The sequence below is a fragment of the Eumetopias jubatus genome, unplaced genomic scaffold (genome assembly GCF_037043125.1).
Source record: "Eumetopias jubatus isolate StellerSeaLion01/CBP00866 unplaced genomic scaffold, mEumJub1_p1.0 scaffold_10, whole genome shotgun sequence".
Taxonomy (NCBI): domain Eukaryota; kingdom Metazoa; phylum Chordata; class Mammalia; order Carnivora; family Otariidae; genus Eumetopias; species Eumetopias jubatus.
The window spans coordinates 21568824-21589268 of NW_028274816.1; the positions used below are offsets into that span (position 1 = coordinate 21568824).

General features: G+C 51.5%; 1 protein-coding gene across 1 annotated transcript; it reads left to right on the forward strand.

Annotated features, from left to right (window-relative positions):
* Positions 1 to 288: 288 nt before the first annotated feature.
* On the forward strand, positions 289 to 19835 carry SLC9A5 (solute carrier family 9 member A5). The gene is made up of 16 exons (XM_028090604.2): positions 289 to 481; positions 3711 to 4013; positions 6021 to 6184; positions 6375 to 6453; positions 6733 to 6910; positions 7481 to 7701; positions 7922 to 8124; positions 8345 to 8434; positions 8528 to 8598; positions 9315 to 9444; positions 10142 to 10230; positions 10392 to 10518; positions 14764 to 14934; positions 15465 to 15534; positions 16176 to 16310; positions 18901 to 19835. The coding sequence occupies exons 1-16, from the start codon at positions 289 to 291 to the stop codon at positions 19371 to 19373; spliced, it is 2697 nt and encodes an 898-aa protein (XP_027946405.1). The 3' UTR covers positions 19374 to 19835.
* The last annotated feature ends 610 nt before the right edge of the window (positions 19836 to 20445 follow it).

Genomic DNA, 20445 nt, shown 5'->3' on the forward strand with positions numbered 1-20445 from the left:
GGGAAGGTTTGTGGGAGCGGACTCGAAGGAATAGGTTTCGGGACTTGGAGAGCTCGACTGGGGGATTTCCAGAGCTCAGACTGGTTTAGAGGGGGGGAGGAGCAGGGGTCCAGAGTCCGGACGCCCGGGGCACGGTCTCGGAGTCCGGACCCGGCTTGGGGGTTTCGGAGCTGGGATTGGGGGGAGCGGGCCCCACGTGCTTGTGACGCGGGGGCGGCCGGTAGGCGCGGCGGCGACGCGGGGCCGGCGGCCGTGCGGTGCCGGGAGGGCGGCTAGGCAGGCGGCAGGATGCTGCGCGCCGCACTACCGCTGTTCGGGCTGCCCCTGGCGGGGGCGGCCGCCACCGAAGAGCCCACCCAGGAGCCGAGGTCGTCCGGCGAGCCTCCCGCAGGGCTGGCGCTCTTCCGCTGGCAGTGGCACGAGGTGGAGGCGCCCTACCTGGTAGCCCTGTGGATCCTGGTGGCCAGCCTGGCCAAAATCGGTGAGTGCGTGTGTGTGAGCGCCAGGCCGGCGGCCGGCAGCGGACCCGCCCCCAACCCCTAGTGCCCAGATCTGGGCCGGCTTCTTGCAGTGCCAAGACTCAGGTTCCGATTCCACAAATCCGGGCTCTCACAGAGTTCCTGCGCCCTGTCTCCCTCCTCCCCTCCCCGCGGGGGAGGTCTGAGGACTGGCATTCTCTGAGGGCTGCCCCCAGCTCTTCCCATCCCTACACTCTTTGCCCTCTCTGCCCCCCTCCTCCCCATAAGCCCTTCGGTCTGGCCTCTTCTCCACCAATCTCCAGGCTCCTAGAAACCTCTGTCAGCAACAAAGATGTGTGGAGACATTGTGGAGATAGTGTTCTCCAGCGAATCCAGGCATTCTGGATCTGCAGAAGCAGTCTTCCCAGGAGACCACATACAAGTGTCCACTCTCTTGGGATACTAGATTGCCACTTTTCCTCTAGGCCCCCCTCTGCTCTCCTATAGATGGCACCGTTCTTTAGGTGTGCTTAGCAGGACCCCCCCACCATGATTCAGATCTACATTCTTCCCTTTTCAGGGTAAAAAACAAACAAAAAACCCTTCCATTTTTTTTTTTTTTAAGATTTTATTTATTTATTTAACAGAGAGACACAGCGAGAGAGGGAACATAACAGGGGCAGTGTGAGAGGGAGAAGCAGGCTTCCCACTGAGCAGGGAGCCCCATGTGGGGCTCGATCCCAGGACCCTGGGGTCATGACCTGAGCCGAAGGCAGACGCTTAACAACTGAGCCACCCAGGCGCCCCAACCCTTCCATTTCTTAGGGCCTTACTATCTGCTGCCTACACTAGGTGCTTTCATACATCCGACCTCCTTCAGTCTGCACATTAAAGGTTGTGCTTCACATTCCTTACCTTGAATAGAGCCGCTTTTCCTTGCCTTTGCCCCTTCTTCCCCACTTCTGAGCAGCCAGTGGTCCCTCCTCCTACCAGAGACCCTCCTCCATCTCCCTGTTGTTCAGGCTCTGCTGTGGGGGTGACTAATTATAGCTGAGCGTTGCTACTCCCCAGCTATGCTGGCACAGGCTGTACTCCAATCTCACCAATACAGTCTTCCTGTAGGAATCACACAGCTTAGAATGTGCCCCTCAACTCCCCCAGGGACTCTGCTGGGGGTGGGGGGTGGGGTTGCTGGGCAGGAACAGAAGAAGTTTCCACTCTGTTCTTGCAGCCCATTAATAATGGAAAATGGGGCCTGAAGGCCTTCAGGGAACCGAGTTCTGCCCGAGAACAGGCTTTGGTGATGGGTTTTGGATTGCAGTGCTGGGGTTGATGCATGCTCTGGAAGTGAGGATGGAATGGAGTCCCTGAAGGAGAGGAGAGGGGAACTGAAGGTAGGGATGTGTGTGGGCAGATCTATGACTGAATTTACCTTAGGGCCTGGCAGCAGTGAGAGCAAGAGGGAGGAGCCCAGATTTGGGAGCCGAGAATTGGGTTTGCTGAGGAGTTTATGAGTTGCAGGAAAGTTCTTGTTTTATTTAGGGTTTATATAGCAACAACTGTAGTTTCCCCAATAAACTGTAGTGCCTTGCCTAGCTTGGATGTCACCTCCTCTGGAGGTAGAAGAAGAGAGCCTCCTCATCAGACACACACACACACACACACACACACACACACACACACACACACACACGAGTCCTCACAGAGGATGGGAGAGATCAGTAGGATGCTCAGGGATACCTTCCCTCAGCTTCATTGCTAGGAGGTTCCCCCCCTTTTTTTAAATTTAATTTTTATTTTATTTTTTTAGATTTTATTTATTTATTTGAGAGAGAGAGACAGAGATAGAGCACAAGTGGGGAGGAGAGGGAGAGGCAGGCTCCCCGCAGAGCAAGGAGCCCGATGCGGGACTTGATCCCAGGACCCTGGGATCATGACCTGAGCCGAAGGCAGATGCTTAACCGACTGAGCCACCCAGGCACCCTCTTTTCCCCTTTTATTCAACAAATATTTATGTAGATCCCACTGTGTGCCAGGAACTGTTCTAAGCCCTTTGCATATAGCTTCCAAAGGGCACTGTCTTGGCATTGGGTCTCACATAGGCTAACACTTCCACTACCTGCCACTCCAGGTATGGGGAGAAGTGTTTACTCAGGATCTCAGGGCCTAGGGGAAAGCCAAAAGAGTTTGTTTTAGTGGGCAAATAGTGGTGATAATGCTAGAAACCCAATTCATAGTTCCTCTTCTTTTCCTGGGGGCAGGTCTGTCATTATTTTCCCCCAGAGTCATTTTTTTAAAGGTTTTTTATTTTTAAGTAATCTCTATACACAACTCAAGCTCACAACCCCGAGATCAAGAGTGGCATGCTCTACTGACTGAGCCAGCCAGGCATCCTTCCCCAGAGTTCAGGTAAATTAAATAGCTTGAGATCACACGGTTAGAAAGTGATGGAGCCAGAAGAACTGGATATCCTCTTACTGCTAAACCCAATGTTTTTTAAGCTATTGTGCCATTAGTTGAGCCTATATAATGAGAAGCACTTTGGGCTAGGAGGTCTACAGTGCTGCTAGGAGATATAATATGTGTTATTGTCTAGATAGGGAGCAAGACGCTATATATTAGGTAATGTTTATTGAGTGCTTATGATAAAGCACTAGGTTAAGTGCTATCGAGTAGATTGTTTTACTTAAACCTTACAACAATTCTATGAGATCATGACTGTTTTTATTTCCATTTTGCTGACAAGAAAACTGAAAGTCAGAGAGGTGAAGTTATGTGCTCCAAGGCCACAGAACTAGTAAATAGAGGAGCTAGTCTTTGAACCCAGGCAGCCTGACTCTAGAGGCCCTGATTTTAATAACTATGTTATGCATAAAAATATACCAGCTAACATTTGCTGAGGCTCAAATAATAGCTATGAATAAGGGAGATCAGAGAAAGGTGAGGTCCCCTGAGGATGAGAGTAGAGAGGAGGGGGCATTTCCAGAATGGAAAGAGCAAGAAAGGCCTAGTTTACCATGACAGAAGCACCAAGAGACAGACAACCTTAGCTGCAGTGGAGGGCTTGTAGCCATGCAAGTTGGAGATTCTAGCAGTCTTGCCTCTCTTTTCTCCTCCTTGGTCCCAGGGTCAGGGTTCCTGACCTTAGATAACCTTTTAAGACTGGGAGGTTAAAGGCCAGTGTGTGTGTGTGTGTGTGTGTGTGTGTGTGTCCCATAAGCTAATACATCCTGCCCTCTTCTTGCATTGTAGTGTTTCACTTGTCGCGGAAGGTGACATCGCTGGTCCCTGAGAGCTGCCTGCTGATTTTGCTGGGACTGGTGCTTGGAGGCATTGTCTTGGCTGTGGCCAAGAAAGCTGAGTACCAGCTGGAGCCAGGCACATTCTTCCTCTTCCTGCTGCCTCCTATTGTGCTGGACTCGGGCTATTTCATGCCTAGCCGGCTGTTCTTTGACAATTTGGGTGCCATCCTCACCTATGCCGTGGTGGGCACACTCTGGAATGCCTTCACAACAGGTGCTGCCCTCTGGGGCCTGCAGCAGGCTGGACTTGTGGGTGAGTGACACTAGGACCTGGACTGGCAGAGGGAGGCTTTGCCAGATTCATCACCCAACTCCCTTCTCCAGCTCTGGAGATCCCATATTGGCAAGAGCCATGCCCTGAGAGCTCTGTCTTAGGTCCCTCCTACCTGGAGTGCAAGGCAACGCTCCAGATGGGCCTTCAGCCTTCATTTAGGTCTCTGCCAGTTGAGTCTGGGCTTCTGCAGTATGACAGCTGAGCAGAGGCCTGGCTCCCAGCTGTGTGTGGGCTGCCGAGGCTGGGAAGCCTGCATTACTACTCTGCTGCCTCTTGCCCTCTGTTACCACACTGCCACTTGCCAGTCTTGCTCCCCTGAGGCACAATTCACTGTTCCGTGAGGGCCAACCATCCTGGCTCTGCCCAGGTCACATCAGGGTGGTTTTCTATTATTATTTTTTTTAAATTAAGATTTTTTTTAACGATTTTATTTTTAAGCAATCTCTACACCCAACATGGGGCTTGAACCTACAACCCCAAGATCAAGAGTCATGCTTCATTCACTGAGCCAGCCACTGTTCAGCCAGGCACCCCCTTACATTTTTTTTTAAAGATTCATTCATTTATTTGAGAGAGCGTGTACATAGTGGGGAAGGGCAGAGGGAGAAGAGAATCAAGCACACTTGCTGAGCGTTGAGCCTGAGGCGCAGCTGCATCTCAAGACGCCATCAGGATGTGAGCCAAAACCAAGTCAGATGCCCAACCGCCACCTAGGGGACCCCTGAATTTTTTTTAAGTAATCTCTACACCCAGCATGGGGCTTGAACTCATGACCTCGAGGTCAAGAGTCACATGCTGTTATGACTGAGCCAGCCAGGCATCCCTGTTGTTGTTATTACTGTTATTATTATTATTATTATAGATAAATCTGTATCATACATCCACAGGATGCAATACATTACACTGAGTGTTCTCTTTTTACTTATCCCATGGACTCTATAGCAACCCTGTTGGGGTATAATTTGTCCCACTTAATAGATGAGGAAATAGAAGGCCTTGAACTCATTTGATAACAGGTTCAAGGTTAGTAGGAGAGGTCTGTTTTACTGGGGCTCCTTGTCCTTAGGCTGCCTTCCTACTCCCTTCTTCCTCATTTCCTGTACCCAAATCCATTCAACTCTGAACTTTGATAATTCATACTTCTTCCAAGGTACAAGGGGAGGTGTGCTATTTCTACTTGAGGACTCCAGCCTGGTTTTCCTATGGATGAGTAAACTCTTTGGGGCAGGAAGGGAAGGGAGAACATCAGATAATAATAATAGGAAGGGAAAACATCAGATAATAATAATAACAACAACAACAACAATAATAAGTAATATCTATTAGGTGCTTACTATGTATGAGACTCTGGCTAAATAAAGAAACTTTTGAGGGAGATACTGTTATTATTCCCAATATATACATGAGGAAACAGGCTCACAGAGATTCTATGTCATATTCAAGTTCTCCCCATGCTTTTCCTATCATACTTAGCCCTCGTGGATGGACAGCCCCTGCCCCTCCTGCTGACATCCTTTAGGCTGAGAACCACAAGTGTGGGAGAAAGCACTCTCTTGTTCTTGTCCCTGATAAAGCCAGTCAGCAGCCAGTTTCCACCTGCTAGTGGTTCTTATTACTGCAGTTGCAATTTTTATTCTCAGCGCCACCTTAACTTTTCAGGTTACTTAGACTTTCTTAGCCATCTCCTGGGTTGATTTTGCAGCAATCTCGTGAGGTAGGCAGATGAGGAGGCATGGCTTAAGAGAAGTCATGTGACAGTGACAGCGCCAACATCACAGAGCTGGTAAGTGGCAAAGCCAGGCCTTAGGCTCAAGTCTCCTGACCTGCGGGCTGACACTGTCTTCACCATCCCAAGTCCTCTCTGGGCATCCTTGTTTCCACAATGCGGGGGCAGGGGGTGGTGGTGGGAGCCAGGGCTTGTCACAAGGAATGCTGTGGGAGACCAGATACCTCACCAGCTGCTGTCCCTCATCTGTCCCTCAAAAGCCCCTCGAGTGCAGGCCAGCTTGCTGGACTTTCTGCTGTTTGGGAGCCTCATCTCAGCGGTGGACCCCGTGGCCGTCCTGGCTGTCTTTGAGGAGGTGCACGTCAACGACACTCTCTTTATCATCGTCTTTGGCGAGTCCCTGCTCAATGATGCTGTCACCGTGGTGAGAGTGCTCAGTTGGCTGCCATTCCCTGACTGCCGCTACCATGCTCTGACTAGTTGGGTGTCTGAGCATGCTCATACCCTTCCCTGGGTCCCCTGGGGAAGAAATACAGCCTCAGTTTTCACCTTCTCCTGGCAGTCCCATTTGGGCCTTCCCTCTCCTTGCTCCTGACTCTCCTCTTCTCACTCAGGTGCTGTACAAGGTCTGCAACTCCTTTGTGGAGATGGGCTCTGCCAACGTGCAGGCTGCTGACTACCTGAAAGGAGTCGGTCAGTATTTCCCCCTCTTGGCTGGGTTGCTGAGTCCCTGCCCCCAACTGCATCAGGACAGAGGAGGCTGTTGGGTTGCCTCATTCCCTTCCCTCCACTATGGAGAAATGGGATCCTGAGAACCTGAGAAGGGGGGGCTTTCCCAGGATCCTGGCTCTGGGATCCTGACCCCCGGGGAGTACAGTGGGCATTGTCCTCCACTCCCTGCCAGGCAGCAGTCTTGTCTGCCCAGGTGGGGTCCAGGCCTGGGGTCATGCTGACAACCCACTCCTCCCCCAGCCTCCCTGTTTGTGGTCAGTCTGGGCGGGGCAGCCGTGGGCTTAGTCTTTGCCTTCCTCCTGGCCCTGACCACACGCTTCACCAAGCGGGTCCGCATCATCGAGCCGCTGCTGGTCTTCCTCCTCGCCTATGCAGCCTACCTCACTGCTGAAATGGCCTCGCTTTCTGCTATTCTTGCGTGAGTCATGGGGGCCTTGCATGTAGGCAGCTGGGAGGGGGCATTGGAGATGGTTGCCCCTTACATGGACAGAAGCAGGACCCTGAGGAGGCAATAGGCTTCCCTGAGCCCTTGTGGTAGTGGGAGCCTCAAACTCCCCTGGGGAGACGGCAAACCTCAGGTAATGTTTCAGGATCTGCCTCCAGAACTGCCCTAGGCACCTCAGAACCCAATCTTCCTCTGCCTAAAGCACTCTCTGGGGTATAGGCTGAGCTAGAAGTGGACCTCAGGTCCTGGTGCTACCAGCTCTAATGGCCACAGCACTTTAAAAAGTGCCTCAGAGAGGATGCTAGTCAGAGCATGTTTCTCGCAGCTTCCCTTCCAGGAGGCACTGAGTGGGAACCTGGAGATTTGGACCCTTATCCCAAGACCACCCACCACTAGCTATCCTGGGACAGTCTCTTTGCCTCCCTGGGCTTCAGCTCTGACGGTCTGACATCCTGTGATGGGCAGTACCCCTCCTGCAGCACGCTCAAACCCCAGAGGCTGCAACCCCTCCTTACTAGCCCTGTCTGTTCATTCCTCTCCCAGTGTGACTATGTGTGGCCTGGGCTGTAAGAAGTATGTGGAGGCCAACATATCCCATAAGTCACGCACGGCTGTCAAATACACAATGAAGACTCTAGCCAGCTGCGCTGAGACCGTCATCTTCATGCTGCTTGGCATCTCGGCTGTGGACTCTTCTAAGTGGGCCTGGGATTCTGGGCTGGTGCTGGGCACCCTCTTCTTCATCCTGTTCTTCCGAGCCCTCGGTATTGCCAGCACCCTCTGCTTTCCCACTCTCCTTTCTGCCCTGCCCCAGCTCATCCCCCACTTTGAGTCCACATCCTTGTCAATTCCTAAGCACCCCCCCTGTCCCATTGCTCACCCCTCCCAACCCCTCTCAGACCTTAGCCCAGATACTTGGTGTCATCCACTCCTGGGTCCTCCACTCCCAACGCCCTGCTCCCACTGGCCTCCCTCCTGCTGTAGGCGTAGTCCTGCAGACGTGGGTGCTGAATCAGTTCCGGCTGGTCCCTCTGGACAAGATTGACCAGGTGGTGATGTCCTATGGGGGCCTGCGGGGGGCTGTGGCCTTCGCTCTCGTCATCCTACTGGACAGGACCAAGGTCCCTGCCAAGGACTACTTTGTGGCCACCACTATTGTGGTGGTCTTCTTCACAGTCATTGTGCAGGTGGGAGAGCCCATGAGGGTGGGTAGGGAGAGGGTCTGGCAGGCCCTGGGGGAGGCATGGAGCCTTTGGGACCAGGGCTCTTCTCTTTGGGGGATAGGGACCTGACTTCCCAGACCTTGAGTGCAGTAAGGTGGAGGTACAGAAGCTGAGGTGTAATTATGGGGAGAGAAGGGCAGCAGGGAACTGGATAGGGCAGGGCTCACCTGCTGCCTGTCCATAGGGCTTAACCATCAAGCCACTGGTCAAGTGGCTGAAGGTGAAGAGGAGTGAGCATCACAAACCCACCCTGAACCAGGAGCTGCATGAGCACGTGGGTACCAGAACCCCATCCCTCCACCTATACCTCTCTTCCTTCTATTTTGAGCAGAGTCCTGATCCAGTCCCCCTACCCACCCCCTTCTAGACTTTTGACCACATTCTGGCTGCAGTGGAGGACGTTGTGGGGCACCATGGCTATCACTACTGGAGGGACAGGTGAGGGAGCTCCCCCAAGGCTCCTTCAGCAGCTGCAGCCCCACCAGCCAGGGCAGCATTGGGGATGTGCCACACTTCTGAGAAGGGACACAGCCAAACTTGGGCTGGGTGACCTCTGCCAGGAGCTCTTCAGTGGCATCCCAGTACTCTCAGGATAAGACAAGTCTTCCCAGGGAGGCCTGCCTGGCCCTGTGTGGTCTGGCACCTGCCAGACTCCAGCCTCATCGTGTTCTGCTCTGCCTTTGACTCTCTGCCTGCTAATTACACGGATCCTGGTTTAGAACCTCAGGACCCACTCTGCTTCCCCCACCCTGCCACTGGGACCTTTGCCCATATTCTGTGTATTAGAACATTCCCTTACCTCCTTCTCGCCTACTTAACCTGTTCATCCTTCAGATCTCACCATAGGCATCAATTCTCTAAGGAGGACTTCCCTGGCCTCCCTGACTAGGACAAATCCCTATCATACTCTGTGCTTTGTAGTTCTTGTTATGGTTGCAATTTTAGTTGTTGCAATAACTTCAATTTAATGTCAGGCTTTCCCATAAAGCTGTAAGTTCCATAAGGGCCGGGATTAGCTTTGAGATTCTCCCTGGCTGAGGCCCATACCAAGAGAGCCAGGCCAGTGCTGGCAGTGCCCCTGCCCCATCTGAGGAAGGGCCAGCCAGCTGGGCTTTGGGGATGGCGCTCAGGGCTGGGCCTGACGTCCTCTGTAGGTGGGAGCAGTTTGACAAGAAGTACCTGAGTCAGCTGCTGATGCGGCGGTCAGCCTACCGCATCCGGGACCAGATCTGGGATGTGTACTATAGACTCAACATCCGGGATGCCATCAGCTTCGTGGACCAGGTGGGCCAGTAGCCAGTGGTGGGTGGGCAGGTAGCCAGCAGAGCAAGGCAGGAAGGGGTGACAGGCAGGACCTGAGCAGGGAGTTGGGAATTCCCAGCTGACTCCATGGTCTGGTAAAGTGGTAGCTGCAGGCACCAGCCTGACCTGATGCTAAATTCAGAGTCTGGCAGGCAGTAGAGAAAGGTGAGAAAGAGCTGGACTCTCGAGTCAGCAGATGCAGTTCAATTCTTACCACTTACAGGCTTGTGATTTGGGTAAGTCCCTTAGCCTCTCTGAGCCTCAGTTTCCTCAATTGTAAGAAAGCAGGAATAAGAATACCTATGTCACGGAGTTTTGTGGATTCAATATTTATTTATTTATTTATTTATTTATTTATTTTTTAAAGATTTATTTATTTGAGAGAGTGAGAATACATGAGAGGGGGGAGGGTGACAGGGAGAAGCAGGCTCCCTGCCAAGCAGGGAGCCCGATGCGGGACTCGATCCCGGGACTCCGGGATCATGACCCGAGCCGAAGGCAGTCGCTTAACCAACTGAGCCACCCAGGCGCCCTGGATTCAATATTTAAAGTGCGTAGCACAGTACCTGGAAGATCAAAGAGCAGAATAAATGTTAACTATTGTTCTTTTTATTACCCTTTGACTGTCTGGGCCCCCCTCCATCTGATTGCCGTCTCACCTCTGTCTTGGCCCCTGCAGGGAGGCCATATCTTGTCCTCCACAGGGCTCACTCTGCCCTCTATGCCCAGCCGCAATTCTGTGGCAGAGACCTCTGTCACCAACCTGCTGTAAGTCCTTGAGCCCCCTTCCAATTCCTCAAGCTCCTCTCTACTGGGCCCTCTCTGTGCATCCCTTTTGGGGAAGATTTGTGGGCACCTTTGCTTTTTGCCCTCCCCCTGGCCTGTGCCTCCTGGCCCCTCCCCGCACACATGTTCCCTGCCTCCTGCAGGAGGGAGAGTGGCAGTGGAGCGTGTCTGGATCTGCAGGTGATTGACACAGTGCGCAGCGGCCGGGACCGTGAGGATGCTGTGATGCACCATCTGCTCTGTGGAGGCCTCTACAAGCCACGCCGCAGGGTGAGAGCAGGCAGGGTGTGAGAGTTCTAAAGGGAGCTGGGGCGGGGGGGTTGGGGAAGGTTGGTCTGGGGAAGCCATGACTACAGGCTCAAGAGGCAGTTGGCACCAGCTAGTGGAGAGCTAAAAACACCCAGTTGAAGAGTATGGGTTTCATCTTGTTGTAATAACTTTTAGTTTTTTTGTTGTTGTTGTTGTTTGTTTGTTTTTTTGAGAAAGGGTTGGCCTGATACAAGCACTGTTTAAAGATGTCTTCTTCTGGTAGCAGAGCACAGACCAAATTGGGGTGAGGTGAGAGACGGGGAGAGCCAGTTGGGAGGCCAGATTGAAACACCAGATCGGACCTGGGTGGTGATAAGGGAGAGGAGCACATAGGATTGGGTGGTTGTCCTGAAGGGGAGAGGAGGGGACAGACTACAGAGGGCTTGATGGGGTCACAGACAGAAGCAGAAGTACTGGAGGAAGCCTGTGGGGACCAGCTTAGCATGGGGAAGGCAGGCATCTCTTTTAGGTAATGTTAGTCTAATGCAGGTCAGGAAGCTTTGGGGCTCGAAGGCCCAGCCCATCCGGGAGGGAATCTGCTGCAATCCCACAAGAGGGCAGCAAGCCATTACATTGAACTTTTCTGAACCGGGAAGGCAGCTGTTACGATTCCTGGCAGCTGAAACAGTCCAGGTTATTTCTTTCATTGAGACGGAATTGGCTTCCCTTAACTCGGTGGCACTGGTCCTAATTTGACTCTCTGCAGCTCTGCAGATAAACCTTCAAAGGTTCCAAGACAGTTCCCTTTCACACAGGCCTTCTTGCCCTCAAGTCAGCATTGCCTCTCCCTGGTGTGTCTTCTTTGGTCATTAAGAAACAAGGCCCAGAAGGCTCCTCTAGCTGTGGTTGGTCAGGGCATGGCATAGGGGCTCTCCTACCTTTTTAGCTCTAGAATTTGCCATTCTCTTCCCGCTGCTCAGAATCCCCCCAGCTTTGTTTTACCACTCTGAGGCTCCATATTATCCTTACAATTAGACACACCCCCATAATCTTCCTCAGTTAATGACTGTTGAACTCTGTCTTATCCAACCTGTGGGGTTTTTGTTTCATTTTGTTTACTTTTTTCTCAAGGCAAATTTTACTCATTCACAAAACTAGACAGAATAAAATAACTCTCATGTATCCATCGCTGAGCTCCTCTATCAATGCATGGTTAATCTTGTAACATGCTGTACCCCCACCTCACCCCATCCACACTTTATTATCTTAACTCCAGACATATCATATCATATCACCTCTAAATATTTCAATATGTGTCTCTGTGTGGCAGGAACTCCCTATATGTATTCATGTATATGTATATTATATATATATATACATATATATATAATAGTGCTGTTGTCACTCACAACAAATAACAATAATTCCTTTTCACATGAAATATCCAACCAATGTTCATAAACATCTGTTTTCCAGATGGTTTGTTTAAACCAGGATCCAAATAAAGTCCACACTTTGCGTTTGGTAAATATGTCTCTTTATTAAAGAAGAAATCTCTAATAGTTCCTTTTCCTTTTCACCCACTTGCTTATTTATTTATGAAGAAACTGGATACTTTGTCTCAGAGAATTTCCCATTTTATGGATTCTACTGATTGTAGTCCAGTGGTGGTGTTTAACATGTTTCTCCATCCCCTGTATTTCCTGGTAGTTAAATCTAGAGGCCTGGTCAGATTCAGGAACTTTCACTAGGTATGCTATGTATTTCTTATTGTATCACATCAGGATGTACGTAATGATTGGTTGTCTATGGATGTGTGTACTAAGATTGGTCAATGGGTGCAATTCTTATGTAGTCAATTAAAAAAAAACTGGAGTAAGATTGTGCTTATCCCTGTTAAATGTCATCTTATTTGATTTAGCTTATCATTCCATCGTTTGGATCCCATGTGTGGCACCAAATATCTGTTCAGATTCATATCATGTGAAAATTTACTAAGCCTGTTAACTTTGTATTCATCCAAATCAACATAAAATGTTGAACAGGATAGAGCTGAGGAACAGAGCCCTGTGGCATGCTACCAAAGACTTTCCTCCAGACTGACATGGATCAAGCATTTTTGGGTATGGTTACTCAACTAGTTCTGAGTCCACTTAGTTATACCATAACACAATCTGTAATTCTTCGTGTTCTTCACAGAAATGTCATTAGAGAGAGAGAGAAATGTCATCAGAAAGAGACAGAAGTGTTTAGTATGCAGTTACAAATAGGAGATGATAGTTTAAGAGAGAGATAAGGGCTAGAACTAGCAATTTTTTTAAAAGATTTTATTTACTTAACAGAGAGAAAGAGAGAGAGAGAGAGTGAGAGAGGGAACATAAGCAGGGGAAGTGGGAGAGGGAGAAGCAGGCTTCCCACTGAGCAGGGAGCCCGACGTGGGGCTCGATTCCAGGATCCTGGGATCACAACCTGAGCCACCCAGGCGCCCCTAGAACTAACGATTTAATAAGCAATCTTGGGGCGCCTGGGTGGCTCAGTTGGTTAAGCGACTGCCTTCGGCTCAGGTCATGATCCCGGGGTCCCGGGATCGAGCCCCGCATCGGGCTCCCTGCTAGGCAGGAAGCCTGCTTCTCCCTCTCCCACTCCCCCTGCTTGTGTTCCCTCTCTCTCTGTCTCTCTCTCTGTCAATTAAATAAATAAAATCTTTAAAAAAAAAAAAATAAGCAATCTTTATCATCAGAGGTTTCCTCACCTGGTGACATCAGAATCCCCTGGGGCAGCTTGCTAGAATATATATTCCTGGCTTCACCTCCTGGAGATTCTGATTTTGTAGTATGGAATGGGACTAAGAATCTGTGGGCTTAGTAAATTGTGCAGGTGACTGAAATGCAGTTGGTCTGATGGCGTCATGGTCTCTATCACGAGGCTAGCTGAAGCTAGGGGAAGGGCTAGTTCACTGCAGAGAACATTTAGAGGGGAGAGAGGAGGGCCAAGGACAACACTGTGAGGAATCCACATGGGAGAAAAGGAAGGGGAGCCAGCAAAGGAGGGGAGAGGAGCTGTAGCAGGTGGTGTCTCGGAGGCCTGGGGCAGAACAGCTGGATGCTCCACAGAGGTCAGGTCAGCGCCTAACCAGAGGCCATGCCATGGCACTGGTGACCAGGGAGAAGGCAGCACCATGGACTCGTGAACCCCGGAGTTATATTTCTGTTTTTAAGAAAGTAAGGGGTATGAGGGAAAGTGTCAGAATCATAGTATAAAAGTTTGGCAGCAAAAGGGAAGCAGTGGCTTCAGTGGAAAGGCTTTCTTCAGGGGAATATGGGCAGGAGCATGCTTAAAGGCAGGGGATGGGCATGGTGAGGGGAGGAGTGAAGGTGCTTGGGCAGGGGGAATGGGAGGGAGCCAGGAGCTGATGGAGGCAGGGAGGAGTGGGTTGAGCAAAATGGGCCAGGGTTCAGGGGGAGGCCTGTGAGGGAGCTGATTCCAGCACCCCCAGGAGAGAGGGGTCCCTCTGGATGATTAGGTAGAGGAGGGTAGATGGGAAACTTGAAGGGAGCTCTTAGAACTGGCTCAGGGCAGCAGAAAATAGGAAGCATAGGAAAAGATCTTACTGGGGAGGTGAGCCCAGATGAAACGATTCAGACCAAATGGCAGTACTTCTATCTGGCAGTCTAGGTAGCTACGTAGTGGGCTTGGTCTTTGTGAGAAAGAGTGGGAAGGAACAGATGATGGGGGTGGTCCTGAATTGGGTGCAGGTGGCTTTTGGGACCAAGAGGGTCCAGGGTGTCAGGAGAGATAGTTCTGGAAGTCCAAAGTTTTTGCAGAAATGGCTGGCTGGAGAGTTCATTGTGGAGGGAGAATCCTGTGTACTGGGGGTTGGGGAGGGGAAAGGCACAGGGGACCAGGCTCCTAAATGGAAGTGCTAAGAAGAAAATGTCCCCCACAGTCTCATAGTAGCCCTGAGGGACAAGTTACAGGGTCTCCGGCCTCTTGTTACTTCAAGTCAGGGGATTGGGAAGGGCAGTAGAGGATAGAGACAGCAAGATTTGGGGGGAATGGATTCGTGATAAAAAGTTTTTCCTCCAGTGAATTGAGAATACAGAGTGTCTGGCTGGGTTCCTATTGTATTTTTTGTTTTTTTAATCCATGGTTGGTTCTGGAAAAACTGGACTGGCAGGGACTATGGTGCACATGGTGCTGTGGCCTGGGTTCCTGTGGGAGGCCAAGGCTCCCAGCCTCATGGCAGGGCGGGGCTGTCATTGCCAGTACAAAGCCAGCTGCAGCCGCCACTTCATCTCAGAGGATGCTCAGGAACGGCAGGACAAGGAGATCTTCCAGCAAAACATGAAGCGGCGGCTAGAGTCCTTTAAGTCCACCAAGCACAACATCTGCCTCAACAAGAGCAAGCCACGACCTCGCAAGACCAGTCGCAAGAAGGCACGTGCTTTCTCTGGGACTTCTGTTTGGGCCTGGAGGCTGATGGTGCATAGTTTCAAGCTCCCAAGTATTGGGATCCAGCCCAGGGGGACCCCGAGTTGGATAATCCTCAAGGCCTTGGTGGGTGCAATAGTTTGTGTTCCCTTTTGCATCCTCCTGGAGTCCAAGAAGGGTAAGGTGAGGCCTTCTGGGGGAGATCTGCCTCTTGCTGTGTGGGCGGTCACCTGCTGGGAGGCAGCAGGACCTCCTACCAGAAATGAACCCAGCAAGAGAAAGGCAGGTTCCTGGGGGCAGGGACAGGGGGAGCTCCATGAGTCCCTAATTCAGCCCAGGCTGAGGCATCCCGAGCCCTTGCTGGGGCATAGGTTACTTACACTCCACAACACTTGCCTGGGGTGCCCCGGGTGGATGGAACCACTGGGATTGACACAGATTCCCAGCCCCGCTGTGTCAGGGAGACCCTACCAGACAACAGGGTTGGGGTTTTGAGCCACAATCAGAGGCTTAGGGTTTTTTTTCTTGGTCCTCAGAAGGATGGCTTGGCTAACACTGAGGCCACAAATGGGAAACCTCCTCGAGACCTGGGCTTTCAGGACACAGGCAAGCAGGGAGTGGGGGTGGGGCTGAGGATGGGGTGGGAGGGCAGAGGCCCATCAACCAAAATCTGGAGGATCCCCTCTGTGCTGCATTCAGTGCCATAGGCTGAGGCTCCTCCCTTCAGGGACCTGACGGGCTTACTTGATTTCAAAGCTGACCATGTTCTAAGCAGTTCTTAGTTTGTGGCGGGAGGTGTCTGGTAGCTAACTACAGGTTATAGGCCCTGAGGACTTGGAGAAAGTATCATGGAGAAGGGGGGAGCTTGAAGGATGGGTGTCCCCGAGCCCAGTGTCCTGTCTGCAAAACCAGGAGTTTGGATGAGCTGAGCATTGATGGGCCTTCCACCTCTCCAGATGCGCTCATGTTTTCAGCTGATGACGGGTCCAGGTCTGAGAGAACAGGATGGAGGGGCTAGAAAGTAGGACCTCCCCGCTGGCTTCCTCTGAGGAGGGGCTCTGCAGCCCCACCTCCCTTCCTCTCCAGCCCCAACCCCTAGGCCAGTGCTGAAATAGCCAGAGGAGAAGGTGGGGGGCTGTGCCAGCCATGGGCTCTTGCCTGGGTGGACGGAGAGCTGGCTTGGGCTTAGGCGGCACCAAGAAGCAGCTGCTGGGCTGGCCATCTCCACTCATCTTGTCCCCGTCCAGCTGCTGTGATCTTAACTGTGGAGTCGGAGGAGGAGGAGGAGAGTGACAGTTCAGAGACAGAGAAGGAGGACGACGAGGGGATCATCTTTGTGGCTCGGGCCACCAGTGAGGTTCTTCAAGAGGGCAAGGTCTCAGGTAATGCTTCCCTCCCAGTCTACCTCCCCTGGGGCAGGCTGGGGCTGTGCAGCCACCTTCTTCCCTCTTCCCTCTGGCCTTCCCTCCAGACAACTCCCTTTTCCTACTCATTTATTCACCACGCAGCATTTCCCGAGCATCTCCTTTATAATCAGACATCTGACATGCCTGATCTGATTCAAACCTCACAACAACCAAGATGGGGGAACTGAGCTCATAGAGCCAAAGGGTCTTGGAATCTGTCCATGATCCCACAGCAGTACCAGAATTTGAACCTGACCCATCTGACTCCAAAGCCTGCAGCTTTGTCACTGCCTCCTAGCCTCCCTTTACAGTCTGGCGAGGCATACGAGGCAACAAGCAAACCAAACACCAGGCTCTGTTGTGACCCATGCTCAGCACACCTGCCCTCAGGTAGAGCCCCTGGTGAGGATGGCAGCCTGGCCTGGGGGAGGGGTCTGCATTCATCAGAACGGCATTATTGCGGATAAAAAACAATATATACGTGTTTCCATATGTGGAGACCTAACTTACTCATAATATCACTGCTAGTTGGCTCCAGCATCCTCAGGTGTCATTTCTAAAATGTTTATTATAGAAAATTGCAAAATATACAATAGACAGAATAATAAACTTCCATCTACCCATTACCCAGCTTCAATAATTACCTACTCCGAGTCTCATTTCGTCTATCCCCTCTCACCTATGCCCATCTCTTCACTGGGTTCTTTTGAAGCAAATCTCAGATATCATTCACCTTGTCAATAAATACTTAAGTATGTATCTTTAAAAGATAAGGATTCTTCTTAAAAAATATTACTCATAATACCATTATATCTAAAGTCTTTGTCACATGTTCAAATTTCCCTGATTGTCTTAAATTTTTTTTTTTTTGCAGTAGATTTCAAATAAAAATCCATACAAGGCCCACACATGACATTTGGTTGCTAAGTCTCTTTTATCCTACAGCAGTGGTTCTCAAGGGGGTGGTAGTGGAGTGACTTTGCCTGCAGGGGACATTTGGCAATATCTGGAGCCATTTTTGGTTGCCACAACTGGAGAGGCGCGCTTGCATGTAGCGGGTAGAGGCCAGGGACGCTGCTAAATGTCCTCTAATGCATGGGACAGCCTACAACAAAGTATCTGTTCCATCTTGTCAGTGATGTCAAGTTTGAGTAACCCTGATTTACAGGTCCCCCCCTCCTTTTTTCCTTCCCATGTATTTATGGAAATAATCTGGTTATTTGTCCCAGTCTTTCCTTATCTGGATTTTGCTGAAAGAATCCCCAAAGCATCATTTTAATATGTTTCACTGTGCCTTATATTTCTTTTAAACCAGTCATTAAATCTCGATCAGATGTCAGTTTAGATGTTTTGCTAAGAATTTTTGAGTGGCGGTGATGGCGTACTTTGTACCACGTCACATCGGGAAACACATCCCCTCTGGGGTCTGTCTTCTGTGAGGTTACTGTTGATCACTGGGTTCGGATGGTAACCTGGCCCACCCACTGGGAAGTTCACCAATAGCTGTTCGGCAGTGTTAGCAGCCGCTGACGGTCATCGCCAGACCCAGCACTGCATCCAGGGCTGCACAGTGGTCATACTCTCCATCTCCTTTGTCATCTGCGTTATCAGCACTTTTTCTATAAAAACTTCACATCAGTGACTTCATTACTTTGAGGGGCAGTTCATACAGGAAAGAATAGATGAATGCTTGATTTTTTTTTTTCCTTTCACTTAACAGTTTTCAGGCCAATGAAGCCTCCTCCAAAGGTGAAGATTGAATTTTGTTGTTGTTTTAGTCTCGTGGTGGTGGTTGTTAAAATTTAATATTCTGGGTCTTTCAAGAGAGGGAGTTTTACTTCCAATCACAGCATCAATACATTTCATAACGTACTCGACTGCGCAGGACTTTATCAATGAGCAGGTACAGACTGAGCACCTGTTATATGCAAGGCATTGTGTTGACTTTGGAGAGCAGGGCGTGGGAGGTGGCCCAGGGGGCTTCTCCTCTTTCAGAACCTCGGACTTCCTGTCACACAGTGGCCCGGCCTCCCATGCCGGCTGCCAGCAGTGCTGGGACTCCTTGGCTCAGGTCCCCTTTGCGGCACAGCGTCTCGCCTGCTATGGGGTTTGCATGAGCTCACTCTCCTGGGCTCTGGTGCACCAAAGGGCTGTGGTGGGTGCTCAGGCAGGGCGTCCAGCACCAAAGCCTTTGGCGTGGAGCCTCGAGGTCTCCCTCACCCTCAATGCTGTCTCCTCTGGGACAGGGCCTGGCAGGATGTGGTTTCTGAGGCCAGTGCTGCAAGTTGGTGAGGACTGATCACAGATGGGCTTTCTTCCTGCCTAGCGCCTCTTCTCTCTTGAGTTACCTTCATTCATTTAGTCAGTATTTGCTGAGCAACTACTCTGTGCCCAGCCATGTGCTAGGTGCTGGGGATATACAATGGAGAGCTTTCCCTCATCAACTAATCGCACATATGGATGTATTAGGGCAAATGTGGAATGAATTTATTTACGACAACGTGGTGATACTTGAAAAGGATTCCACTGTGTTACTAATGAGTGCATATGTACTCTCTGTCCCCAGGGAGCCTTGAGGTGTGCCCAAGCCCACGCATCATCCCCCCCTCCCCAACCTGTGCAGAGAAGGAGCTACCCTGGAAGAGTGGGCAGGGAGATCTGGCAGTGTACGTGTCCTCGGAAACCACCAAGATTGTGCCCGTGGACATGCAGGCGGGCTGGAACCAGAGCATCTCGTCCCTGGAGAGCCTGGCGTCCCCGCCCTGTACCCAGGCCCCGACTATGACCCGCGTGCCTCCTTGCCCGCTGGCCGCTGAAGAGCCCCAGCCCCCTTTCGACCTGCCTTATGATCCACGCCCTAGCTTCGCCTTTCCCCCAAGCCTGGCCAAAGCAGGCCGCTCTCGCAGTGAGAGCAGCGCTGATATCCCCCAGCAGCAGGAGCTGCAGCCCCTCATGGGGCATGAGGACCGCACCCACCTTAGCCCACGCGCAGCCAACTCCCACTGGTGCATCCAGTTCAACAAAGGTGGCCGGCTGTAGCCCATGGACTCAAGGAGGAGCAGGAGGCTGGACGACCATGGGAAGTCTTCCCTGGGCAATGGTCAGAGGAGCCCACTTAGCCTAACAAGGAGCCAGAGAAGCCTGAACTAGCAACTGGGCTTCCCTGGGGCAGGTCAGAAGGGTATCCTGGACTGGTCCTCACAGGGACCCTTTCACCACCTTCCCTTTCAGTAAGGCCCTTACCCTGGCTCAGGACCCAGTCCAGAACTTCTAGGGGCTAGGCCCAGCCACTTGGGAAGCTGATGCCCTTTCCTCAGTGGGTCCCCCTATGGTCACTCTTGTCAGCTGTTCCTGCCCCCAAAGCAAGGGCATCATTCCATAGCTGATGCTGGTCTTTCCTGCCCTCCACCCACTCCCCAGCATCAGCTCAAGGACAGTGCCCTGGCACTGAGGCTCTTCAAGGGGCTGGTCCTCAGAGGGATGGGGGTGGGAGGTGGAGCAGGCCTCAACCTTAGGCTTTGCTGCCCTGTTGGGTCAGCTACCTATAGCCAATTTTGCGGGGGGGGGGGGACAGTGGGAACCTGTGTCCAATTCTTTATCCCCTTCCCTTTGCTGCCAGTTATTGGGGCCATAGTTCTTCCTTTGACAGGATCAAGGCCACAGGGCTGGGCCAGGCTTCAGATCAGGGCTGTTTCTTGGCAGGGGTCACTCTGAAGATCAGCTGCTCTGTATCCAAGTCTGGATCTTTCAGATTCCTGGGTCTGGATTTTCTGAGGAAGGGAGATAGTGGCCTCTGGGCCACGACCACCTTGACATTCCCCAAATAGGAAAGGAGCCAGGTATTAAAGGGCCACCGTCCCACTGCTCTGGGGGCTGCGATGCCTGGCTGCAGTGGGAAGGGGGCTGACTGGGTGGCAGGTAAATTTCCTGGGGTTAGCACCTGCCCTGTGTCTTGTATCTTGAACCTAAGACACATTAAACATCTCTCAGATGAATGGGTGTCCTGTGTCCATCTGTCTGGGGGTCCTAGGGGTGCGGGGGCAACTGGGATATCTAAGGAGGGAAATAGAACCTTACAACTGCCTGCCCTGGGGCTTCTAGGAGAGAGAAT

Bases quoted from the DNA above. Each gene is read 5' to 3' on its own strand.
- SLC9A5 (XM_028090604.2), top strand. From the start codon at position 289: ATGCTGCGCGCCGCACTACCGCTGTTCGGGCTGCCCCTGGCGGGGGCG. The intron at 482-3,710 runs GTGAGTGCGTGT...CTTGCATTGTAG, and splicing joins GGCCAGCCTGGCCAAAATCG to TGTTTCACTTGTCGCGGAAG. The intron at 7,702-7,921 runs GTATTGCCAGCA...CTCCTGCTGTAG, and splicing joins CCTGTTCTTCCGAGCCCTCG to GCGTAGTCCTGCAGACGTGG.